The 26,340-nt window shown below is 32.9% G+C and overlaps 2 protein-coding genes across 4 annotated transcripts in view; one reads left to right on the forward strand and one right to left on the reverse strand.

Annotated features, from left to right (window-relative positions):
• Positions 1-738: 738 nt before the first annotated feature.
• LOC110998562 (eukaryotic translation initiation factor 4B) lies at positions 739-9,981 on the reverse strand. Of its 2 annotated transcripts, none has more exons than XM_022267270.2 (15): positions 9,860-9,981; positions 9,316-9,423; positions 8,475-8,665; positions 7,895-8,002; positions 7,467-7,564; positions 6,996-7,135; positions 6,179-6,290; positions 5,966-6,061; positions 4,995-5,059; positions 4,234-4,411; positions 3,531-3,615; positions 3,269-3,308; positions 2,756-2,906; positions 2,175-2,328; positions 739-1,585 (listed from the first exon to the last, which is right to left on the reverse strand). In XM_022267270.2, the coding sequence occupies exons 1-15, from the start codon at positions 9,870-9,872 to the stop codon at positions 1,523-1,525; spliced, it is 1,602 nt and encodes a 533-aa protein (XP_022122962.1). In that variant the 5' UTR covers positions 9,873-9,981; the 3' UTR covers positions 739-1,522. The 2 variants fall into 2 exon arrangements, with proteins under 2 accessions (XP_022122962.1, XP_045485084.1); XM_045629128.1 differs by having other exon boundaries at positions 8,475-8,674.
• A 1,007-nt stretch (positions 9,982-10,988) lies between these two features.
• LOC110998725 (tyrosine-protein kinase Fer) overlaps positions 10,989-26,340 on the forward strand; it is a 33,070-nt gene continuing 17,718 nt past the window's right edge. Inside the window, exons 1-2 of one of the 2 annotated variants that reach the window (XM_022267492.2) lie at positions 10,989-11,439; positions 11,884-12,074. In XM_022267492.2, coding sequence (XP_022123184.2) covers positions 11,244-11,439; positions 11,884-12,074 — 387 coding nt within the window. In that variant the 5' untranslated portion in view covers positions 10,989-11,243. The remainder of the gene's footprint in view (positions 11,440-11,883; positions 12,075-26,340) is intronic. The other variant, XM_022267500.2, reaches the window with a different exon arrangement.

A 26,340-nucleotide genomic window follows, 5' to 3' on the forward strand; every position in this document is an offset into this window, starting at 1 on the left:
CTTTAGGCGCGTTATGAAAAATTGATGAGAGTGAAATTTTACGATGCGTGCGTACCGTGACACAAAGTTAACAGAATGAAGTTGCCCTCTATATCGCTCATTAAGTTGAGGAAAAAATGCTACCAACAAAACAGAAATGGAAACTCTGTTAGTGGCGCACTTTGGTACGCACGCCGTATCTATTCACCGTGTATTTATATTTATCCACATGCTTTGAGTTTCTACATATTATAAAACACATGTTTTAAATTTTTTAAAGTCATAGTTTGGCGCGATGGAGAAAAATTATGAGAGTGAATTTTTACGATGCCCGGGCACATCGAGACCTGAATTCTACACCGTAAAGTTAGGTCTAGCTGGCATGAAAATCGATAACTATGTGAACATTTGTATAATCTAGTAATTTTAAATTTAGAACTCGTGTTTCGTAACAGTACAATATTATTTTTCATTCACATTGATTTATTCGATACGCCAAAGTATAACTTCTGCAGGTCACTTACTTTTTTTTTATAACGACATCGAAAGGACTACTTATATTTGGTCGTAAAACCGACAGTCGTTATAGCCGATGACGTGTTAAGTACCTAATAATACGATAAAATTCAACAGGGACCTTTCATTTTAGTCAACATAACCAGTATGTTCTTTTGAACGATTTCTTTAGCGGTTTTCACTGCATAAGTATAGATTAGTAGAAAGGGTTGTATACCATGACGTCAAAATAAAATACCAAACTAAAAAAGAGTAATTTATTTATAATTCACATAAGACATTATGTACCAAATTCTGACGATGTTTTAGGTAAAATAATTATCATACAATGATATATTGTGACAAGACCCTAAAGTAATGTGGAGGTTTTTCAAATGAATCCTGCAAATGCATCAAAAATCATATGGCAACCAATATTAAGCCAATATGCATTTGATTCCAAATGTGTAAAGATAAATAATACAATTAACATTCTAATAATAAATCTAAATCGACTAAATATAGTATAGACAAATCTAAAAGAACAAAAAGATCTATCGGCGTTGCAGCAAAATGTTTACACCTCTGGAGATGTACAGAACGGGATAAAAGAGCACCGATTCTGGCAATCTTTAGAATTAAACTCCATCAGTTATCAGGTAACCGTTTACACAGCATTATAAATGTAACAAACCCATAGAAAATTTACATCAATATTCGCGGCGCCCCAGCCGTTATTCTACAACTCACTATTAACCTCGAATTGATGACGGGGTAATTAAGCGATACTATCTCTATAATGGTATGACAATGAATATTGACTGATTGAATTAAATTGTATGTTATTACTCCATTTATATTAAATAAATGGTTGACCGTAAACTAATGATTTATTTTGCATTGCAATACAATAAAATGATACAATAGTAAAGCGTAGTACAATAAGGGCTGGGGCAGGCCTCGAAGCGCAGTGTGCATTTAGCCTAATGTACACTCGTATAATTTACAGTCGAGTCACAAGTTTACACTAGCACTCAAGTCAACACTATTAATCGGACCCGGCGTCGTCCGCGTCTTCTAGGAAACTAAATTTGTTTGATGCAATGAAGTTCTGAAACAAAAAGTTACATGTTAGGTTTAGGTATGAGATAAATTTCTCCCGAAAAAAAAAAATTAAATCAGTATGAGATCCCCCTTTCAAACTTGGAGGAGCAATAAGGGCATTAACATTTTCTTGTCGAAATAAAACAAATTTCATGTTTACATTAAAAAAAAATCTATAAATACATATCAAATTTAATTGAGATGACTTAAACATTTACAGCTAATTTTTCATTATGTTTATAAAAAAACATTATTTTTTATAAACAATGTTTTGCATGTTAGAACAATAATAAAAGTGTTGCATAATACAACAATTAAGACTATTTAATAATTTGGGTAGCAACAGATTGATTAAATAGAGTAATTTAACCTTAAGGATTTAAATAATAAACTTAATTAGGAAAGTATCCTTTTACTAATTAAGTTAAATTTTTTGTATTATGTAATTATGTTGTAATATGTGTAAGACATATAATTATTTAGCAAAGCTAGAAAAATTTAATCTCTAAGCAATTTCTTCCAGACAACCATAACTGTATCTTAATTATAATATAAATAGTAAATATAAACTTTAATCATGACAGTATCTAACATACCGGTTTCTCCTGTTCCTTCATCTTGGGCAGTGGTTTCTCTTCGGATTCCCGTCGGTCCCTGGAGCGAGAGGTACGTCCGTTCCTTTCCCGGGATACATCTCTCTCGCCCGAAGGCTCGCGACGTTTTTGATTGTCTACTTCTTCGCCATTTTTGCTGTAAAACAATTAAATGGTATAATTTTTTTTTTACCTTTAGTGCATAACTGTTACTATTTAACTATTATATATACTACCTGTATGTAGATAACGAATTGACCAATTCTATGAATTTCCTATTTAAACCAATGTTTAAAACATATTTTTCACTTATGGAATAAATATCATGGCATCTATATTGTTAGTTATGGATAGATAGATTTAGGAATATAAGTTTAATTTTTTAATGTTTTTATCTAGAATAGTTGGTGTGGGATTTTGGAATTCTATCATATTAGTAATTACTGTTAAGATAGAAAAATGTAGTCAAAAAAAAAAATCTTTATTATTGGCTGCTTATCAGGTACATATGACTACACCTAGACACTGGTTAAAGGGTTGAGAGAGGCCTCTCATTATAGTGGGTTTATATAAACAATCCTTACTAGTCGTGATCGTCCCTCTCCCGGGAGCGGTCGCCTCCATCGTCCCTGTCCTTCTCCGAGTCGCGGTTATCTCTCGGCCGAGAGTCGCGCGACTCCTTCTCTTTAGAAATCTCGCGACCTCTGTTGTAACTGCGGTTCTCTCTGCGGTCATCTGTGAAAATATGACAATGATAAGAATTAGAAAATAATTTAAAAGCAACTTCGAATACGGTAGTCGGTTAAACTTTTGAAAAAAAAAACTGTGTTTTTTCGAAAGATAAATTTTTGTTTGAAATACCAAAACCATTTACCATGGGACAATATTTGTAAAGCCAAACAATTAATGATTCGCCGTGAATCTAAATATTTTTGGTTGTTATACTTATAATCTATCTAATTTCTAAATTGTATATTTTATAGACAAAAATAATCAGCCTTCTGTGCCTGACACATGTAAAAATTATGTTTGCCGTCACCATGAAAGCAAATTTTTTGATGAATTGGTTTTATTTAGTTTGTAAAATAAATTCTTACCACGTCTTGCAGCAGGGCGTCTATCGCCAGATTGATCGTTCTGAAATAATATTAAAGTAAGATGGATATAGATGGATAAATTATTTTTAAATTAATTAATTATAGTCAAATAATATCAAATTAAAATCTGTGTTGTTTATTTTCAGCCATTTTATTTCATTTTACTTACTACGAATAATAATTAACTATAATATCGATGACATTTTATTTGTAAAATACATATTCGTAATATAATTATTATTTATAAAATAATTTAACTGACCCTTCGTCCCCAACGCTCCTTTTCATCAGTACCGCGGCGAGCTTCTTCTTCCTGCTTTCGTAAGCGCTCCTCTATTTCGCGCTCCCTATATTAAAAATGCCGAGTTAATATATTTTTTATAACAAATGACGCAAATCGCAATACCAAACTGCAAACATGTGTATAGAAAAAATATATAATCGTAAGAAACGATTTTTTTTATATTAGTATTTAGTATTATGATGTGTGTGTATATGTGTTTCATATGAGTAGCTGTTGGTATATTGCGACCGAGTTGCACATCAAACGCAACCCGGTGTCTAATTGACCTCTTTACTATTGCACAAAGATGTAATCTTACAATTATTACAGTCACATGGCTGTAATTCTTGTTTACAGTGCGAATACGTTTTATAATTAATAAACTAAATTTACCACTTTCTTTAATCTTTAGAGAAAATACTTTAGAGTCGCATGAGGCAATTTTTTATACATTCAACTGGCATAGAAAATACGTAACGACAATGCCATGTTTGTCATTTTAACACCCTTTATTAGTGTTGACCTAGTGGTCGTGCGTTCGAATCATTATTTCCATATGGGCACCCAAAATTCACCGTGAAGATGACATTGCAAGCTTTATAACAACAATTCAGAAGTCTCATCCAGTCCTTCATTTATCCATGTGATAAATGAAGTGTATTAATATATTGTTTTGACTCACTTAGCAGCCGTATCGACGGGTTTGGCCCCACCAAAGACTTTCTCAGCGGCCACAGGTTTCGGTGGCGCCGATTTTTCTTCAATAGGAGCTCCATCTGCAGGCTTTGTTGGGACTTCAGGGTCACGAGGCACTGAACGTGGCAGCAGGTTTAATTTGGGACGCTCACGGGGCTTAGAATCTGTAATAAATATTTTAATTACTTTAGTTTTAAGAGGATATACCAAATAAGTGTCATCGGGAGTCACACCTAAGATATAACAGTAGCGGTTAATGTGACATATAATATATTTCTTTACACCAGAAAATTCCAAATACCTATAATTTTTTTCTTAGAACTACAAACTTCATACTCCAAGATGAAAACCGATAATAATTGATGACTACGAAAAATGAAGTAAAATTAGAGTGATCCATAACAATAACATGGCCTAAGGACTAAAAAGGGTTGTGGAGTAAAATATAATAAATACTTAGTTTTCTTAGGTTCTTACATTTAAATTTTTTTATATAAAACATCATAATGTTAACATTCGTTGTACGCCCTACGTCATAGGGACTGTAGCGACGCCATCTTACCTAGAGAAGCGTTTTTAGTGAGTTGTTAAAGTTAAGAAAGTTCATTTTAATTTTATAAAACAAATACATTAACAGAATTTAAAAATAAAAATGTTTGATAACCCATTGGTTAACAGCTTTGGAAAGAGAATTTTTACAAGTAATAAATAAAGCGATATTGTAGATAAATAAGAATCCTAATTTACCTTCTCTAGGGGGATCCCTGTCACGGTCACCAAAGCCTCTGCTACCAAATCCTCTGCTATCACGACTGTAAATATTACACTTATTTTAAACCTATTCAATGAAAAAGTTTAGTTACAAATAATATTGTTAAAGTGGCTACACATTACATAATAAATTGTCAGACAATATTATCAGTCATAAAAATATATATGTACATGTAGGTTAATAGCGACCAATTTATGTATAAAACACAATATGGTGTCTTATGAACCCTGCATTCTATTGCACAGAGATAAGTATACCTTACAACAATTACAGTTATTAAACTGAAATTATTGTATTGTGTGCTTTAAAATTTAAATAATGCGTAGTTATATCAACTTAAATAGAATATAAATAGTTTTTTAATTCAATGCAAAATTTAAGCTGGGATAACTATAATAGTTTCCAACAGAGATATGTTGGTCACAAAAACTTATCTCGTGATCACACGATTGAAGATCGAAGATTTCAATGTGTGTCTTGCAATAAAATGGTTTAGGTTTTAAATTTTTACTTGTTCTGTTTTTATTATGTTTTTAATTTAGTTTTCTATTGTATTACTATTAAGTTAATGTAAAATAGGAAATAAATAAACAAAAATTTATTGCTTGCAGAACATGTTATATTAGCCTATGTTATTACCTGATAATGTTTTAATAGTTTTTTTTAATATAAATTACAGAACAATAAATATACATATATGCCTATTTAAAGAACAGCCAGACTTTTCCTAAAAATCCTTAATCTTGACTTCATGTAATACATAAACTATTGAAATATAATATATATTGAATCAGTTGTTATTGTTTGTTTGAATAAAAAATAATAATTTGATAGGCTATTAATAAAGCAAGAATATACAATAAACTCAAGTAACTTACAATGGAGTCGATTTTAGGACAAAATGACATTTATAAATAAGTTAGGAAAACTGAAAAATTATATTTACCTAAATCCACCATCCCTCTCGGCAGCTCTGAATCCATCTCTGCCTCCATAACCGCTCCTTTCGCGACCGCCCTCTTCACGCCCGAAACCTCGCTCCCTTATAAATTATAAAATTTCTTATTAAGTAACCAACTTTATATGTAAACATATTTTTATTTTCGGATAGCTCATAATAACTCTATTTGTCTGTATGTTTATAAATTGGCTTGTATACCTTTCCCCATATCTTTCACGACCGTATGAATCTCGTCCGCCGTAGGGCGCGCGTGGCGGCTCGGCTGGTCTTTCTGCATCACGCCAGGCACCTGGCTTGTTGTCCACGCTTGCTGTGATTAAAATTAATATTAGATATACTATTAAAGTAACATACTAAAACTGGTATATAACTAATAAGTTTTTATTTAAATAAATTTGATTTAAATGCAAAATTTACATAAAAATCTCGACGGTTTATTTGTTGTCATTAGGGTCTGCGTTTATATACTTCGAATCTTTAAATTAATATTAAATTATTACAACTTTTTCCAGAATCACGTTATGCAAGTGTTAGGTCACTCAGGGAGTGTTTGTGAATACCGAGCGAGCCATAGACTAGTCTGAATTGAGTTACGGCATCACCGTGTCACAGATTGAACTAAAACAGCCGGTAACAGGAAATTTCCAACAATCATAGAGCTGCATCTGACCTTGACTAACACTTTGATTGGTTTTTCTGGTTTCCCTGCCATTGTCATAGACAACGCCCCCGGCTAGAGGGTCCAATAATGACTACAAAGCATCACCTTTACTCAGACCTTCCCGAGACATAGAAAGTAACTTTTTTTTTATTGTACTCTGTATGTATGTCCCAAGTGTGACATTACAGCTCACTCAATATCACTAACACTACTGTTCATCATAGTGACAATTGATTAACAAAAACATTTCCTATTTTTTAGTTTAAGTTAATAAATTAAGTTTTTCTTAACAGAATTGCCCAGAACGGAACCTAGCCCTTTTCATGATATAAAGTAAATAATGACTTTACTCACAATCACGTTCACGATCACGGTCCCTGTCGCGATCTCTCTCTCGGTCCCTGTTTTCTGTAGGAGGTCTAGAGCGATTAGTCTCAGGCACTGCCCGAGGACCTGATCTCCAGTCACCCATTGTACGCTCTGGGTCATAGTCCCTATAAAATGTTCAATGTATGCTAAGTTTTCCAATTCAATATTTACTAAAACGACATTTAGATTGTAGAAAATTAGGTATTACAACATATATTAGACTTAAAAAGACCTAAAAGGTTTTTTAACAGTATAAAAAATAAAGTGTAATCATGTAATCTGTATAAATCATTGTTTTAAAAACGGCGTATACACAAACATTTATCAAATATATCTATTTTACACCTAAGTCACATGATGCTTTTATCCTGAGACTAATAAAGACATAAAAATGATGAAAAAGTTAAGTAACTTAATCATAGAATAATCACAAGTTTTAAAAGATTAAATACAAACCTGTCTCTATCCGAACGACCCATACCACTACGTCCCATCCCGCGACGATCATTGTCTTTCGTGTACACCTCTATTCTGATTCTCCTTCCACCTATTGTCTGTTTGGATGGAATTTTTATGATAGAAATAACATTACTCATATAAAAAAATATACCTAAACTTGATTGACTAATAAATTTGTATTTAATCCATTAGTATGAATTACAAAGATTTTTATTGCTTTATTCCAATCAAATCTAGCTTCTGTTTACTATTGTTTAATGATGATGTAGTCAAAAATTCTAGTAAAATCAAGATTTATTTCTAAAAGCTAAGGTAAAAAAATACAATGAGTTTGCATGAAGGTTGAATGAACACTTGATTGACCTTTGTAGAAATTAATGGTCCAAAAACAATAAAAAATTTCTCAAAACATTAAATATTCTTACAAGGTCAGGAATGTTCATAGCACTGACAAGACTCTCCCTGTCTTCAAAGTCTACATAACCAAATCCTTTGAGTCGGTCTCCTTCCCTTGGAAGTCTTAGGTTGGATATCTGTGAAAAAAAAAATTATATAGAAAATGTATATTATTAATATATAATGTGATAGTGTGCAATGTGGAAAACAGTAATTGGCATAAACTACAAATTTATCAATAGTAAAAAATGCTTGTGCTATGACGCATTGTAGCTTAATAGTAGCAATTATTTCTAGCTGTAATATTGACTTAAGTTGAAACCTAACTGCATTGCAGTTGTTTGAAGTAATTATGAGTTTGGATCAAAATTCCACTACTTGCAATGTGTGAGGCATTTACATAAAAACCATTGTATTGACAATTTTGACTTTTGTATCAAATATTTAGTAATTGTAACACCACTTTTAGCCTTAAGTTAAGCATTAAGCTGATTATTAAAATGTATGATGACATCAGAAAGATTCAACTTTAATTTTATTTTAAATGTATTGGGAGTAGGCCAGCCTTTAGCTGGTATATGATAAAAATGTTACAATTATTTAGAATACCTTAAGGCCCTCAAACAGGTCAGAAATAGCACTATCATCGACATCATATGGAAGGTTGGATATATGTGCGATGTATGGAGGACGTTTGGGGATGCTCTCGTCATCCACTGAGAGCCCTCCACGCGCGGCTCTGGACGCCGACGGCAACACCACCGGGCGAGTGGTTCGGGATCCCGAGTGCCCATAACTAGCTGTGACACATGCAATTTACCACAATTGTGAATTACAGTTCAAAACAAAATAATTACACATGGAATATATATATTAAAAATTAAATTGTTTGAATATAATGGTACAATACCTATTTAAATTTAAAAAAGTAGTTTAATTGCTGGATTGGAAAACAAGTACGTTTTACATAATTAAATATAAGTGATTAATTAAGATAAAAGCTAATATTATCAATGTTTGTTTTATATTGTTAAACAACATTGTCATCTTTGTAACCCTCAGGTTTTGCAGGGAGCAAGCCAATGAAAGACTAGTCTGAATTGAGTTATGACATATGTCATCTCGTAGATCATGCTAAAATGGCTGGTCATGGGAAATTCCAACAATTATAGTATCTGCACCTCTTCCACAACTAACTTGTTAGGAATCATAGGCTAAACACAAAATTGTCATTTCTGGTTTCCCCACCTTCCTTATGATGGAAGCATCCGGCTAGAATGTATTTTAAACACAGGACCTTTACTCAGACCTTCCCGGGGTGGAAGAAGTGATAAACACTCAGCTTGTACACCCCATGTACGAGATTATCATTGGCTTGCCATTTCCCTAAGCTTCATCATAGGGTTATGAAACAAATTAGGATAAATAACAGAAGTTATAAATGACTTACTTTCTTCATCTGGATCGGCCCAGGTGTTTGCAGTAGCGATTGTAGTGGGCTCTGCAATAATGTCTGTGATATTTGCTTTGACCCATTTTTGCTTTTTGGTCTTCTTGCCTGAAAGAGACAGCAATTCATAGGATGCTTAAACTTGGATGTTATTTAACACATAAGTCGATAATGATGACGCATTGCAAGCAAACGACCTACTCCAATTTTGGATTTCGCGAACTTAATATGAACGTCAAGGTTATAAAATTTAGCTAGTGAAACTAGTTTGTTAAACTGATATACAAATACCCTTAGGATTAATTACAAATAAGTTTATAAAAATACAAGATATAAAATTTGGCCACGCGGTAAATCCAAACGTCTGCAGCAAAGGAGAATAATGACACGTTAGCATTGTAACATATTTTTCTTACCAAGCTCAATTACTTTTTTATACTAAATGCATATTAAGTAACAAAAATCATGCAGAATAAGTGAAAAAGGCATTCAATCTACAGCAAAAAACTGCTATTTTTCAAATGACAAAATTAATAGAACTAACCTGTAGCGGCCATATTACAAGGCTGGGGCCAATGTTGCCATTGATTAAACAGTTAACAAATTTGCCGCAGGATGCAGAGTGCAGAATATAAATATAACGCAGAGTACAGAAAGTCAGACAGTCTAATCATTTAAAGAAAGTTAGTTTATTAGCAATAAATTTGATGTTATTAAAACATTTAACAAAACTTAATAATAAATCTGTTGGTGAACACACTTTTCTCTTGATAAATTACACTGCAGTATCCTACTAAATATTTTTTTTAATATTACATAACATTATTTGATATTTGATACATGATTATTGATAATTACCAGATAATGTTGCTAACTGAAACTTAAAATATATAAACAATAATAAGTTCTTTTCTTGAATAACGTTTAATCGATCTTCTAAAAAGCTATCACCAAATTACTAATATTGTAGGTTTAAGATTTTGAAGTGAAACTTCTTTAGATTCGTTGTGATTTCAAACCGAATGCAACTAAAAAAGCGACAGTAAAAAGAGACCGAAACATATATTCATAAGATTTGACGTGGGAGAAACTGAGATAGATAGAGAAACTTCTATAGAATCGTAATTTCAAACCGGATGCAATTGAAAAAGCGATAGTAAAAAGAGACAGACACATTAATTCATAAGATTTAACGTCGGAGAAAATGAGATAGCAGGCATTATACAGCCTCTCTTTACTGCCGCTTTTTCATTTGATCGAATTCCAAACTTTCGATGTTTTAGTTTTTGCCAAATTAAAAATTTATATTAAACTTATTAATTAAAATTTATCATTAAAATATACTGTTTTAAAAGAACACACACATTTAGATAATGGAAAATGATTAATTTATATATGATTAATAATAAAAAAATTGTTATTGAAGGTTTCATTTCTACCATGTGTGAATTGCACATAATATGTTTTTTATTCCTTAAATACCATCAAAGTAAACTAAAATGAAAGCATCATCTGTGTTTCATAATTTTCACAGAAACAAACGGCCGTGCAACGCATACTGCAACTGACATTTGTCAGCTGTTATTTTGTTGACAGGCGCGTCATACATGAAATTTAATGATCTGTCTAGAGTCCGAGTAATCTGAAGTCTGACCACTTATTAATAATTAAAAAAATTAAAAAGTAGTCTGTGGCATTCACGTCGCGCACTCGCATTGATTGGACGTGTTGTGTTTATTTTAACGTTTTTTAAAACGCGTAGCAACCGTGCTTTTAATTATTTTTTATTTTAACACACTATTATATTGTAAAGTTGAGGGACATAATATTTAAATATTAGAAGTGTTAATATTGGAAATGTGAATAGTGTTGTGTTTACATTGCCGTTACAATGTCGTGTTGGTGCATAGTGTAAAGTTTTGTTTACAATGGGTTACACGTCTAGTGGAACAGGGAGGGCCGCCCATGAGGCGCTGCTGGCCCGGCAGGATGCTGAGTTGCGTTTGATGGAGACCATGAAACGAAGCCTCCAAGCTAAAATGAAAAGCGATAGGGAGTATGCGCTCGCGCTGTCGGCCGCGGCGGCACAAGGACAAAAGATGGATAAATGCGAAGAACTGAACGGTAAGTATCGGCAATAATTTCTTGAACAAAGGCTTTGATGTTTAACCGTTCACTAAAACATCTTTCGGTTTTTCGGTTAGTTTTTCTAGCCTTAGGCGGTTTTGTTTTTGCTTTTATTGGACACAGGGTAGACCTAGCTGTAACCAATGAACTACCGCGACTATTGTTGACTAAGAAATGCTAACATTCTTTGACTTAGTTAAAATTAAATTTTTATGTTGGCAGTGGTTTCTATTGCCGAAGTGGAAGTTTTGAGCATATAATCGAGCCAAGTAATGAAAAAATGAAAAATTATTTCACATTTCTACATTTAATTTAATCTAATACTAAAATCCACACAGAACTTATCTAATTGATTAATGCAATGCTTAAATAATTGGTATAACCAATATATTATGCTTTTGTAAAGTATTCACTTAACTATATATAATTGTCATTAAATAGGATCCGTCATAGCGTCCGCCTGGCGCACCATGACCGAAGAATGGGAGAACACCAGCCGCATGATAAAGACAAACGCAGAAGCTCTCGAGTCCAAAGCTTTGGATCGCTTGAACACTTTAATGTCTGAAAGACGAAAGGCCCGTAAAGCATATCAAGAGGATCATACTAAAATATCATCGCAGTTTACACAGGTAAGTCATTTTTAAGTTTAATTTCATCACTCATTTTGGTTCACGGTGACCTGTATTGAATGCACCAAATGTTATACGCTAGTGTTGCTAAACGGATATAGGACGTACGGAATTACTTTGGAAATAATAGGTGTTGGAAAGACCTGTTATTGATTTTACCGATAAAATTGTTTATGTCGGAGCTGAGCTATATATCTAAGTAATATAAGAGGTTTTAAATAATAAGTAAACACTATCGACAATTTAATCGATACAAATAAGTAGGTAACAACAAATTACCAAGTGTTTATCTTATACAGTGTTTTATTACCGCCGTAACTTTTTACTGTGATTGCTTTACTAACAATACTAGTGAAATATTACTAGATTTTCATATCAGCGTGTCCGATCACATTCGATTACGATTCTGACTCACTACTTTCCTTGGTCAAACGCTAATCTATATGTATAAAATTGGCTTACACCATACGGAGCTCGTCAACGGCTACCGATTTTTATATGATATTTTGTTGAATTGATCCAATAGAATATATCGAGAATATCGGAAAAGTTCACGTAAATAACTAATTGTGAACAATATTTCATTATTGAATTCATTGACTGTTAGGCGTTACGAATCGGGTAAGTTATATATGAATACTATCATATAAAGTGTCAGTTCCCAAGACCACTTAAGCATTTGTCGCAAAAAACGCAAAGCTACTAAGTAGCTATCAATAACCAGTATTTGATACGGCGATCCGTTGCCAACCTCATCTAGTTTCCATGTGCGTTCATCCGTTTCCTCTACGTCAAGTGCCTTACATAAATTAGGTCTTAAGTGTAAGAAAGAAGTGTGTCGATCCGGTTGACTGTTAACTTTTCCAATCTCAGCTTAGGTATGTCGGCCAATTCTATCGGTTTCAGTAAATTACTTGCGGTACTGTGAAGTGATGAATAGCGTCGCGTTGATAGCGATCAATGATTATATGCAGTTATATTATCGTTTTCTTGATTACAGTACAAGTTATCGTGCAGACAGGGTTTTAGCTCGTTTGGAGACGCGCCAATTTTTCCTTCGTTGTAAATAAACTTCACCCGCATGTTAGACGCTATGTTCCAAGCCATCTGTTAATAATATGTAATTGTATTACTAGAACACGAAACTGGGATACTGTTTTAAAAATAAATGGTTTTGTTCTCCTTTTCGCGATTATAATACGTCGTAAGCGAACCTAATGTAAATTACGTCATCAATACTGATTTTTCATTATTGCCGTCTCAGTTTATTGTTTAGCTTGGAGGCAGGTCATTAACTTATTTTTAACGATGGTGAAACTAAGAACGAAGTGTCCTTTAGAAACTTGGAATCTCAAGCGTGTCAACAGTTTTAGAAAGTAATGTTCAAGGTAATGACTGACGACAATCGTGAATACTAGGGACATACATAAATACGCATGACGAATACACTAAGTTTCTGTTGACATTTATGTTCGATTCAAATTAATAAAGCCTTTGAGGATAATTCCTCATGAAACAATATTGCAATCTCATATGAAACAATACGAAAGGAACATCAAAAAGTTTAAAAAGATAATTTAATATCACTAAAATTAATGCGGTTACAATGTCAATATATTCTCAGTTGGCTCCGATTGGGCCGGAAACGTTCTAAATACTGAACGAGTCGCTTATCGCAGTTGTCTAATAGAAAATGCTGAATATAGGATTCATGTGAACGTGTGAACTGTGTAAAAACAAATTGACTAATACTTATTTCATTAAATTTCTGATGTCGTTTTTAAAATGTAACCCAATTTTTTGTTTGTAAATTATAAAAATTTGAAATACGCTCTTTTAAAGCGCGTTTTCTCTAATTATAAAGCACAATATGACAGTATTGTATCATGGCTCAGCCTAAATAATAATAAATCACTTTTAATTTTAATTTTCTTGTTTAGTTGGCAACTCGATGGCGTATTGCAAATTAATGCATCGGAATGTAATTAAGTAGTTGTAGGTACTAAAAATAATTTCAATTGTTTAAAATTAAGGGATTTTCGTATAAAGGTTTATTATGTTGACTTAGTCATTAGTATACAAAACTAAAGCCTTCTATATAATTCTTGGGTGTCTTTGTTTGCGTGTGTTCCTTATCTGAGGAATTCCTTACTGATAGTATTATCTATTATGCAGGGTCAATGTTGTGTTTTTAAAAATAACTACATATTATGCTACCTAGTTATTTATTTAATTTAATATTTTTACGCGGTGTCGTTTCGTACAAAGTAGCGTTTCGTTCATTGAATGACATAATCGTATGGAGTGCATTCTTAATACTTGACCTCTGCGAAATTGTTATGTTCCCACGGTGCAATTGGTACAGTTTCATTGTGTCCCTATAGTTCAGGTTTCACAATAGGTCATTTATATGGAGTGATTTCTATTTATAGTTCTCGTAAATAAGTATTGACAATCTTTCTAAGCGGTAATATGTTATAAGCAGTCGCATCATTATAATACTCGTTGACCTTACTATTTGAGTGTTTAGACACGTTGATTGTTATGTATCTTTAATAATGAATATTATGTAGTCATTACGACGTTTTTAATTTTTATAGTGTTTCAATCATTTTCAAGATTTTTTTAGGCTCTTCTGAATTTATTTCTTAGTATGATGACGAAAGGTGTGCTTTTTTGAATTAATTGACAATACTACTGAGAAAAAATTCGGAAGTTTTGCGAAGCTTGCTACGGTGGGCCAGATTATTGGCTTCGCTTCTACTACCTATTGTAATTTAAGATGCCTCTTTCGTCCCGTGTAAAATGACCCTTTGCTTCAACCGTGTTTGTTTTTTGTTGTTTTCTGTCTGGGTACCCGATTTGATTATCATATAGACTAGTTATTAATTATCCCATTATGTACGGGTTGTCTGCGAAATGTTTTTACAAAATACAAACGATTAGACTTATAATAATTTTATTAACCAGAACTGTGTCATATAAAAAAATATTGAATTATAATAAATTAGTAGTAGCTTTTGTTTCTTATTCACATCATGACCATATTTTTATTCGGTATACATCCAACCATGCATGATTTCTGATCTTGTTTCAAAAAGCTGAATATAAATACTAAATTTACATTCAATAATAATAGGAATTACCAACATTTAGTTGCTAATTCGTAGTCCAGAGGTATCTTTCCATCGATTTCAATTTAATTACCCCAATAAAAGTATGAAATTCAAAATGGTAGTAAAGTGACCATAAAATATCGATTAACGCCGAACAATAGCAATAATTAACCTTCTGAAGTCATAATTGGAATTAATTGCACTGGCTATGGGTGAGAAGATTTTGATCATTTGCCAAAATGTAGGTGATACATATTTCGAAATATAGTAATGAGATGGACTATGCAATTAGTTTAGCGACTTACAATCGTTAACAAACTTAATGTTTTATATATAGCTGCTAGTATTATTAAGACACATAGCAAATTGATTAACGAATGATAATGAAAGTTTTATACATTCATCACCATAATAATAATAATAATTTTAAAAATTCTGTGAAAATACGGCGTAGGTACCATAATGCATCTATTTATTTGTCTTACATAATTTGGTGATTAAACTTACGAATCAGCTATTTCGAAATACTATTCAAAAAATATTTAGTAAATAGGTTTATATAATGGCCAATGGCCATCCATAACGTATTTTGAAAGTCGAAAACCATGTGTATATATCACGGCACTAGCTTAATTATTTGTGTTCTGGTATATCTAATAGCCGCCACAATATATAACCAAAAAGGTTTAAAACAAGTTTTGAGTTTTACGTACCTATAAGTTTGTTTGGGTCTGGCTTACCGCCGAGTTTCTCGGAATTACATGTCGCATTGCTCTAAATAGTTCGTTGCACCGTCTCGGTAGTTATACGCTCATATATAGCTAAATAAATACACGAAAAATGAACTTTATATTTGGAACCTAAATAAGAGTGAACATCATTCGAATATTTGTGTAGTACCTTTTTATATAACTGGGGGCTAACGATCCACAGGCTCGCCCGATGACAGCCGCCGATAGATAAGACATTTCCAGAGGGCTCGCAGTGCATTGCCAGGCTTTTAAGAATTGGTACGCTCTTCTTTTCGTTCTTGAAGGACGTCGAATTGGTTCGGAGTTATATTGAGAAGCCGATTCCACATAGTGGTGGTGTGCCGTGTGCGACAACAACTGTCTGCTGAAATCACGAATATTTTACAAAAGAGTCGAAAGTTGTTAAACTTTGTTTCGGTACTTAGAAATGTGTCGTCAATAACAAATTGAGTAATACGGATACAGTAATATTTAAATTTAAAACGTGACGTAATGGTCTAAATATTTTTGAATGTATGTTTTTTACGTAAATAACGTATAGATTTTGTAACGTACACACATTTGCGATTATAAGTGAAATAAGTAGTCTGGCCATAAATACTATTACATAAAAACATTTATTTTTTGCAACATTAATTATTTTGAATTAAGAACACGTTGCTTTAAAAACTTCTTTCTTGTTCGCTCTTTCATGTTCATTATCAAAATTACAATTATGAATGGGATGAGAATGGGATTCCAGTGATCCCCTTGCACAATGTGGTCATGGACCCTTCCATCATATTAGATCAGACCAGACACTTTAAAAGCTTTGTATCAACCGTATGTTTGTATATCTTTGTATCAACAGATACAACATTTCGTCCGTCGAAAACAAGAAAAAATGGTGAAGACCCCGTGCTGTTAAAACTATAGAGGGTGTTAATGCTGTTAAAGACAGAATTCTTCTAAACTCCATTAGGAAGCAAAACATCTTACCGCGAGAAATGAAGATTCCCGCTAGGACTCTGTCGCGTATTATAAAACATTACCTGAAGCTCGATGCTTATCGTCGATATACAGTACATGCCCTAAATCAATATTTATATATAATTTTTATATAATAAGGAAAATGATAAATTGTACGCTCACAGTTATGAAAAATCTCCTCACAGTGCAAGTGGTGGAAAGCTACAACGTGATCATCAGCATCCTGCGTCCGAGATGGTTTTGGTGAGGCGTGTCTTATCAAAGAGTCACATTTTTGACAAAACTTCAGCTAAAGTGTATCAAGACACCCTTGACTTGGATCAGCAATATACTTTCTAAAAATAGACCGTGGACTTTCCAGCAGGATTCTGCTTACATTACACGAACTACCCAAGCTAGGCTTGAAATCAAAGTTCCGGTTCCGGCCTTTATAAGAACTGAAGATTGGCTCTCATCTAGAACAGACCTCAACCCATTAGACTTCAAATTATGGTGCCAAACAGATGGCTTATATAAAAGTCAAAGATGGTCATTTCGAATAGGTATAATATTTGTCTTATTTTTCGCTTAGATATTAATAAGTATGTAGTAGGTATATATTTCAACACTATTAAATTACTTCATTAAAAAAATGCATGTTTCATTTGTGCAGAACTTATGGCTGGGCTAGTATTATTACATCAATTTATTGACATTGTTTATTCTTTTTATTAATTTAATTTTAATTATTATTAGGTTAAGAATATTTTAAATACACTCTTGTTAGTTATTTTGGTTGCCTTTAGTACTTAGTATCTAATGCCGTAGTATCTAATTTATTTATGGATTGCACTTAATCAAAAATTGTTTTTTAAACGTATGGAGACGTCAAGAGTCCATTTATTTACCGCGAAAGTTCTCCTCGTTAGTAACTGTTACTGGGTCAAAGCGCCCTATAGCCCGGTTCCTGCCAGAGTGTTGCAATTAAAGCTTATTCTTGAAATGGAGACCAATAAAGTTGTGAGATTCACAGTCGAGACTTAAGTAAATATGATTTCCGTAAACTTTACCTTTTTCTAATTAATTATTTTAATGTACTCTCACAACTTCAGAAAATGGTAAGGTTACATGAAAGCAAATCTTATAGAATACAGACTACATTCTGTCTACAAACATCTATTTCATTCCTTCATTACTAGAAGAACATAATAAGGTATGTCAAACGTTCTTAAGGAAAAAAATGGCTTATTTACCTAAATTAATGTGGCAAAACGATTATAATGTGAATTGTTTAGATAACGTAACATCGTGGGAAATAAAATGTAGGTTATTTTTATGATCTACAATTGTAGTGTTAGATATGCATTTCTTTTACTGCTTCACGTATATGTATAGGTCATCATTAGTCTTGATGTATTATACAATAAGTACGAAAATCTTCGGTTGGTCCTTGTATCAGTGTACCTTTAATGTTGGGAGCATTTCCTTGCTGTATTAAATAAAATCTTATTAATATTTTTGCAGCAAAAATGTCAAAATATTTACTCAGACTAAAATACATACCTTAAACCACTAACAAATTATATTACTATTTGAAAAATAAAACCATATTGTATTTTTAACAAATAATTGTAGACAATAATAAAAAATAACATCCCGACGTAGAGTTGGTATAATTATTACATTATATTTGTTATCAGACATGTTAAAAGAATGATAACAGAATGTCTTTATGAATAAAATATCCTGTATTTTAACATTTTATCTATAGTAAGATTCTATTATATTAAGACGTGATTAGTTTTATTGGTTATTAGTTAATGACCAACTAGTCATCGCTTTATTTGTACAGTTAACTTTAATGAATGTTTTGTCACATTTAGAATTAAACAAGGGAGAAACTCGAGACTTTCTCGATTCTTCGATATAATATATTATAATAAAGTCATCCTAAAGCCCAATTGAACATATCATCTCCAACTGTGGGGCAGCGCAAGTAATACCTAATAAATAAACACCAGCGATTACATAAAAAGATCGATCTAGCAATTGCAAAACTGTAGCAAGGATCATAACCAACAACGAAGTTCACGACCACCATAAAAAAAATTTGGAGACTGGCATAACAAAGAGCGCTTGTCACTCGAAAGAACTGGCTCGCCAACTCACCATAAAGTAGTATCGGAGACGACTAAAACGAGCTAGAAGACGGGCAGTAGTTCTGGGCAGCAGATGAGTAGATGCTTTCAATTGAAATCCACTTCATATGAAAGCACCACATAACAGATTCGCTCATAGCCTGGTTGATTGAAAATAAACGCGGATTTTTTCAATATTCAGAAATAATTTAAACTTATACACCCATATCCGTTTCGAAGCTAGAAACAATTAAAGATATTTAGCACATAGCACCCAACTCGAGCGCATCTCCTTAATTGATGTGTCAACTCAGGTCAATTGCCAATATCCTTTCTGATTCTTGGTGTCTAATTGTATGTATGTACTTTGTAATACTAAAACTAGATTTAACTGAAATCGTGAGATATCTCTTAATCCAAGTTATCTTATCTTAATCTTATCTCAGATGGTCAGAAAAGGATTGAGACAGCTTATTCGGTTTGGGCGTAAATCGAATTGGTTCGAAAATATACGTACTTCAGTGAGTAGCTTCTACAAAGTGACGATGCGCGGCAATGATTCCGTATTTTATCCAAAGAAAATTGGGTTGTCGTAGACATAATTGCTTATCAATTGTATCTTAATAATAATAGTTGATAATGATGTATCTCTGAAACAGAATGTCTGAATTGTACTGTGATTTGTCTTGGATTTAATATAAACTGGAAATTTAATAAGAATCATAATACTGGTAAAGGAGGAAAATTTTGTTTTGTATATAATCCAATTCTATGTATTTGTGGTTTTAAGAATACAATGCTTCATCCATTAGTCAGCCGGTGTTAATTTATTAGGAATTAATTTGCTTACTGCAAGGTGTTTTTTTTGCACCGGAAGGTGAAGGTTTCTATAGTTCCTTAAACGCTAGCCTTGGTATAACAAGTTTTTGCCTAATAATTTCGTTTTTAGATTACAAAATTAAAAATAGTTCTTGTATAGAGGTGGTGGTCTCTAGTTTATACTTGCTTTTTTTAGTATAACATGACGTGGTAGCTAATTCTGCCTTTTTTTTGAATCCGGTACAGAAAGAAAGAATTTTGAACATTTTTCCTTGAAGTCAAATTCAAAATGATTTATTTATATAGGTACACTTATGAACGTCAAAATTAGAATTGTTTATGAAATGCTTCTTATATTACATTTACTGCCAGTTCTCACAGGACGTAGAATGGAAGAGAAGTACTGGCAATAAACTCTCCGCCACTCTTATTAAGTAATTACTTATTTTATCTCATATGAGCATATCGAGTTATATATATTAGTGATCAATTTTCGCCAATCACTTTTAAGCATTTCTTTAGTTCTATAAGTCTTAACTAAGTATAGATACGATTCGTTAATAATTCACAAAGAACCAAATTCATTATTCGTATTATTCAGGTTTAAAGCTTCCTGCTTTATTGGTGTTTGATTAAATTGTATATAAATTCTCTAGAGTGAATTCAGGTAACTCGAAACGTATACAACAAAACTTAAAAGTTGACAGCGGAGATTCAACGTAATAAATTAATGAAAAGATAGAACGAAAAAACTGATTAGGGTTCGAATTTTAAAAAGGCGGCGTGTTTACTGCTATAGAAAAACTGAGCTCTTCTATTTGCCTCTGACCTCAAGTTTGACAATGGCTTCTTATATGAAATATGGCGGACGTGAAGATTAGTCTCTTATATTGTTAGTTTGGTGCGGCAGTTTGTCGTTTAAAACGATTTTTTAATCACATGACGAAGGTATGTTTTCTTACATACCTGTCACATTCGATAGAACTTTTCTATCACATGATTTATTTGTTTGAGTTTTTAGTGGCATACCTCTGGGGGATGAAAACATTCATAATGAAATTGCTTTAATTAATGGATTAGTAAGCAATTTATCAATGTCAATTGTCATTGCATACAATGATCTACTTAAGCATGTTCCTAACAGATAAGAGGCTCGGTTGTGAAGTAACCGGTGTACCTAACAATAGTTGCCGACGTTCTCAGAACCGGTCCTCGCTCCTGAGGGCAGCGTCCGCCGAATTTTGCGTCGACCACCCATGGGTCTGCATCTTAACGCCTATATTTTATTACTAGACTGGTGACCCGATACCGTACGGGATTTATTAAAATTTACTTACAGAATTACATGTGCAATACGTTTCAAGACAAATCCTGGTAAATAAATACGGTTTTTAAAAATAGGTTCTACTTGAAAGGGTTAGCGAATTAATTACTCCTGTTTTCTACCTATGGAAACGTAGGACCACCCGCTGTTGACCCAAGTATATCGTAAAGTAACCCAACTTTTTGTATCGCCAATAATTCTCGCACTAAAGATAAGATTTCACAGGTATAATTAACTAATCACAGCCTACTCCAGATTAAAAATTAACATGTAAAGAGATTTTCTGACATAATGCGTAAATAAATTAGTGAGATAGACTGAGAACTAGATGGCCGTTGCCTTGCTGATGCCACATTTAACGGAGATGACGCATCTACTAAAATATATTGGCAGTGATTGTAAATACTCCAATTAGATTTAATAATTTTAAAACTTTGCGATAAAATGGATATAACTAATAAATCTGGGATAATGTAAAGTTTTACGACAGCACGATAATAACGGAACAGGTTGATGAAACATAAACCATCTCGAATATGATACTGGTAACCAATGTCTGTGTTTAAGGCTCGATAAATCCCGAGGCAATACGCCCAGCCCTGACCACAGTTCATTGAGTAAACCTGTAGTGGCTGTGTCATTGTGTGCGTCTGCGTGTACCACCTTTGTTCGTTGTTAACTTATTGAAGCTCGCCGGTCTCCGACGCTTCTATATCTAACAGTGGTTATTGTATACTTTATTGATTCTGTTGATTTTTTCCCACCATCAGATCGATTCGTGTTGAGTTGTTTATGGTTAAAATCATTAACACTATTTGACAACTGAATCGGTTTAGTACAAATTAATTATTGAACGATTATGTTACAATTACAGAATTTACCTAAAGCCGTCTTGTAGGAAAATGGTGGGATATCCACAGGTCTGAAACAAGTTTTCACCAGTAACAAGTTTCTAAGTCAATCGTCATCTTAGATGGCTATAGTACTATAAACCTATGGCCACTGGGCAGGTTTGGAGGGAAAGCTAACTTTCTGAATACTGATTGGTTAAAAGTAAAAGCAATATTTAAATTATATTATGCAAGATTAGTAGAATTAAAATACGTCATTTAGGTGTCATTGTATTGTTAAATTCACACTAAAATGCTGTTTACACATGGTAACAGTATAAACGTTAATATAGAGTATAGAAATCGTAGATAACGTGTCAGAGGTAAATAACCTGACCTAGTTAATATATACAACCTGCTGATTTAAGTGAAGTCAAGATAAGGTTAAATCATGCAACGAATTACTACTTCTAGGAAATCGGATTGTTTTACTTGTAATTTTATTTTTGTTGATTTGTTTATGCACTTCTTGCCCCCTTTGCTTTTTTAGTTTTTTTATTTTTATTTATTTATTAGCCGTTTTAGTTTATTTAGTTACTAGGATTGCCAGGACAAGATTTCTTGTTAGCGATAAGGCCGCCCGTTGTATTACTTATAATTAATGTTATTTCTTTATGTAACGAATATAATATCAAAATTATATCAAAATCAACTCATATAAAAACGTCAAAGTATCCGATTTTAAAATTTTATCAAATTGAACAGTTATTTTGTGATTTTTGTTTTGCACAAAAGCATTCCTTTTGTCTGATATTTAACATCGAAAATGTGACGATATGACCAGTAGACTTAACAATACAAATCGATTACAAAAGAACCTTAAAACACAATAAGAAAACATTCAACGTTTTTAAAATCGGTTACAGATAAGCGTATGTTTGCTTAGCTGTTTAAATAGTTTGGTAGCAACACGCGACTATACCGAGAACTCGGCACTCTTCAGTATCTCTTTATTTACCATTATTATCTTCACGGATGTTTAATAATTATCTAATACGGTTTACGATGTGTTTTTAGCTTTAGATGTTATCGTACACACTAAGTTGTTAATTCGTACATACTGTAAGTTCTGAATTCAGAGAACTTTTACATAGGAAAGTCATACTTAGCGCTAAGGATAAGATTAGGAAGCGCGAACTATGACTCCCGCCGCCGCACGTTGCAGTTTCGCAAGTGCGTTGCCGGTCTTTGAAATTTGAGGTTTTTAATTGAGTAAGATAGTCAGACATACGCATGAGTTAGATAAATTTTTACGGTGTATAATATAACATCGTAAAAAGCTTTATGTATGTCTATACTCCAAACCAGTACATATCCAAGCTTCCAATAACAATTAAAGACAGCTTTGGACAAACTAAACTCGTTCGATATTTAACAGCAACAGCAAAAACATAAACCTATAATTAATTAACGGCTATAACGGTTATTATCCTTGTAGCGCAAACATTGCAATTAATATGGCGACATGTATGTGAATGTCCTGTATGATCTTACATACAACTTGCAAGACAATGTAAAATCAGTTCTTGTCCTGCTCTCTACATACTAAACAGTTAGGTGTATGAACCGCAAACGACGCACTGCATTCTTTAGTTTCACTTTAAGTTGGATTTTATACCTTTGCCGCTATTATATTTTATTACAACTTCTCTTCTATACGTTCTGACATGGAAGACATATGCTGAAAAATTCAATATTTTTTTAAAATAAATTTCTGTTCAATCAATAAATTTGTATTACAAATTTATACTATTTTTATAAATACTGTTAGTTTCACGTTAAAAGGTATTTTATACCTCTGCTGCTATTGTAATATTGTGTTACTAGTTTTTTTCTATACGTTATGTGATATGGAAGACAGAGTTGGCTGGAAAATTGAATATTTTAAAATAAATTCAGTTGAAATTAAGTACATACGATTTATTGAAATAACTATATTTCTAATTCCCTTATGTAGGCGTGATGCTTCTAATTGATACACCGCAGCGCCGTGGGATCGGCGCGCGCGCCGCTGGAGGTCTTTGTCGCTTCACTCTGTGATACCCGAAGAGCCTTATTCCTTGTTTTCTTAGAATTGTCGAGTGCATATTAAAGAAATATATTACATTACTTACTAGGAAGCGTTCGTAATTTTTAGTGTTAAGCAATTCGAAGTATTTTTCCAAGAACCTAAAAAATCATAAAGGCGCAAGCAACGTTTGATCAAATATTAAGATGATTAGTTGCCGCTTACAAATATTTTGTAAAACTAAAAAACTTTGCGATTTAGGAGTGTCTGGGTTTTATTGCCAGTTTTTGTCTTTCATTCTAAGCCCATGATATAGTAATTGGCAGTAAGTATAATTTTTAAGATACATTGAAATTAATGTTATATTACATGTAAACTAAATGTCAGGAAATATTTGGTTTAAAAGGAAACAAATCTTGCCACTTCTCTTGGCAATATTTTTATCTTATCAGACGCTCTATTTAAAAGTTGTTTTCCTTCCTATGAATTGCGATAAAATCTGCTCCACTTCATCCGATATGTCAAAATAGAAGGGCCATATGAGGCTGTTGAGCAAGAACCAGTTCACATGTACTGCCCAACCTTAAGAGCAATTAAATGTACCCAATAATGTGTATGACGATGTTAAGAGGCTATGTAAGGCTTTTTATGGACGAAGCTTTCATTTCAAACGCGGCAGTATTTAATCGACTAGTTTGATAAAGTATTGAATGCTGTTGTGTGCATTTAAAAGAACCGATAGAGCTAGGGATGGGAGAACAAATATTAATGACATTTATAAGGATAATTAAATTACTGATTGCTGTTGCTGATGTAAGTCATTTTCCAATAGCTTTGCCCTTATGGTTTAAGCGTGCCTCATTGCAGTGGTCGTACGTTCGAACCCCGGAACTGTGAAATTTTTAATAATAATAAAAAACAAATTATTACTAAGTCTTTTAATGACAGTTTTATTTCGAAATTTAGTTAGTAGCTGATTACTTGTTTTCTAACTAGAATTGAAAAATCCCCGATAAATCTAAGATATAGATATTATATGTTTAATCTATCTATATGTAAGTTAAGTGCGTTCTATAAGAGATTTCTTTTCGTTTTAGGTTCTTTTAACTGTCATGGTAAACTTCAAACCAAAGATTTATATGTTATTTAAACTTTTCTATTTGAGTTCTGTTTAACAGTCAGCCCTATTCTGATTTATAGTCAATACTAGCAGAAATAAAATAAATCATAGGGCAGAATAATTTTACTACCCATAATATTATGACACGGTCTGGCATGTAAAGAGACCGATTTTATCTTTGATGCTACAGATAACGCAGCTTATACAAGTCATAAATCACGCACTAATAAACTAATTATAGTTCTCAATGACGGAATTTCTTACATCATGTCATTTTTGAGCAAATTTACCTCACATCAAATGCTGTTTTATCTTTTTCTTATTCGCTTAGATTTCTACGAGGTGTTTGTGCAATCTTAGATTCCAAAGCAACTATCGTCCAACTTCTTCGATTTGGATTCCTCTGAAAAACAGTCATAATTGAGTTTTAAAGATCTGAAGTGTAAATCTTTGAATAAACCCTACAATATTTCTATTTCAAAACGAGTTAAATAAGAAATTTTTAACGTTTATGTACATAATACATATATTATATGTATATAGATAGTGGAATAATGGAGTATAGAAATACTGGAAGCTACCCTCTAAGTATTCCGTTGGCGCCAAGGCCTTAAATGCAAAGTTTTGTAGGGATGTAATGGGTGGCGGTAATTTTCAGATTAGCCCTTTAAGCTATAAAGCGCTTCCGATTTTCTACAGCATGGAGTATGTAAGCCCTAAGAGGTAAAGTAAACAGCAGTAAATTATACAGTTGTCAACGTCACGCACAGCACGTGTGGTGAAAGCCAGGTGTTCAGACCACACCTTTACTTTTCTGTTCATTCACACGTACCTTACCTTCATACAAATCACGGTGAAAACATTCGTCGAATGTTCCTGGCGTTAGCCAATGCATTTGAAGAGCGCGTATTATTATTCAGGACTGAAGTTTTTCGTTGTTATCAGCAAAAAATGTTGCAAAAAATAAGGTTTTCCTTAATTATTGATGGGTTGTCTTTGATTTATGCGCATTTGTGATTATTTCCATACCTCGATTTTTCGACTTTTTTTTGGAAATGGAATCTCGCTGTTGGTTTTAAGGGGCTTTACAGATCAGCTCGGTCTGAATGTAAGTTTTTCCCGCGACTAGCGCAAGGGTGTCTCCTGTGAGA

The sequence above is a fragment of the Pieris rapae genome, chromosome 8 (assembly GCF_905147795.1).
Source record: "Pieris rapae chromosome 8, ilPieRapa1.1, whole genome shotgun sequence".
NCBI classification, from domain to species: domain Eukaryota; kingdom Metazoa; phylum Arthropoda; class Insecta; order Lepidoptera; family Pieridae; genus Pieris; species Pieris rapae.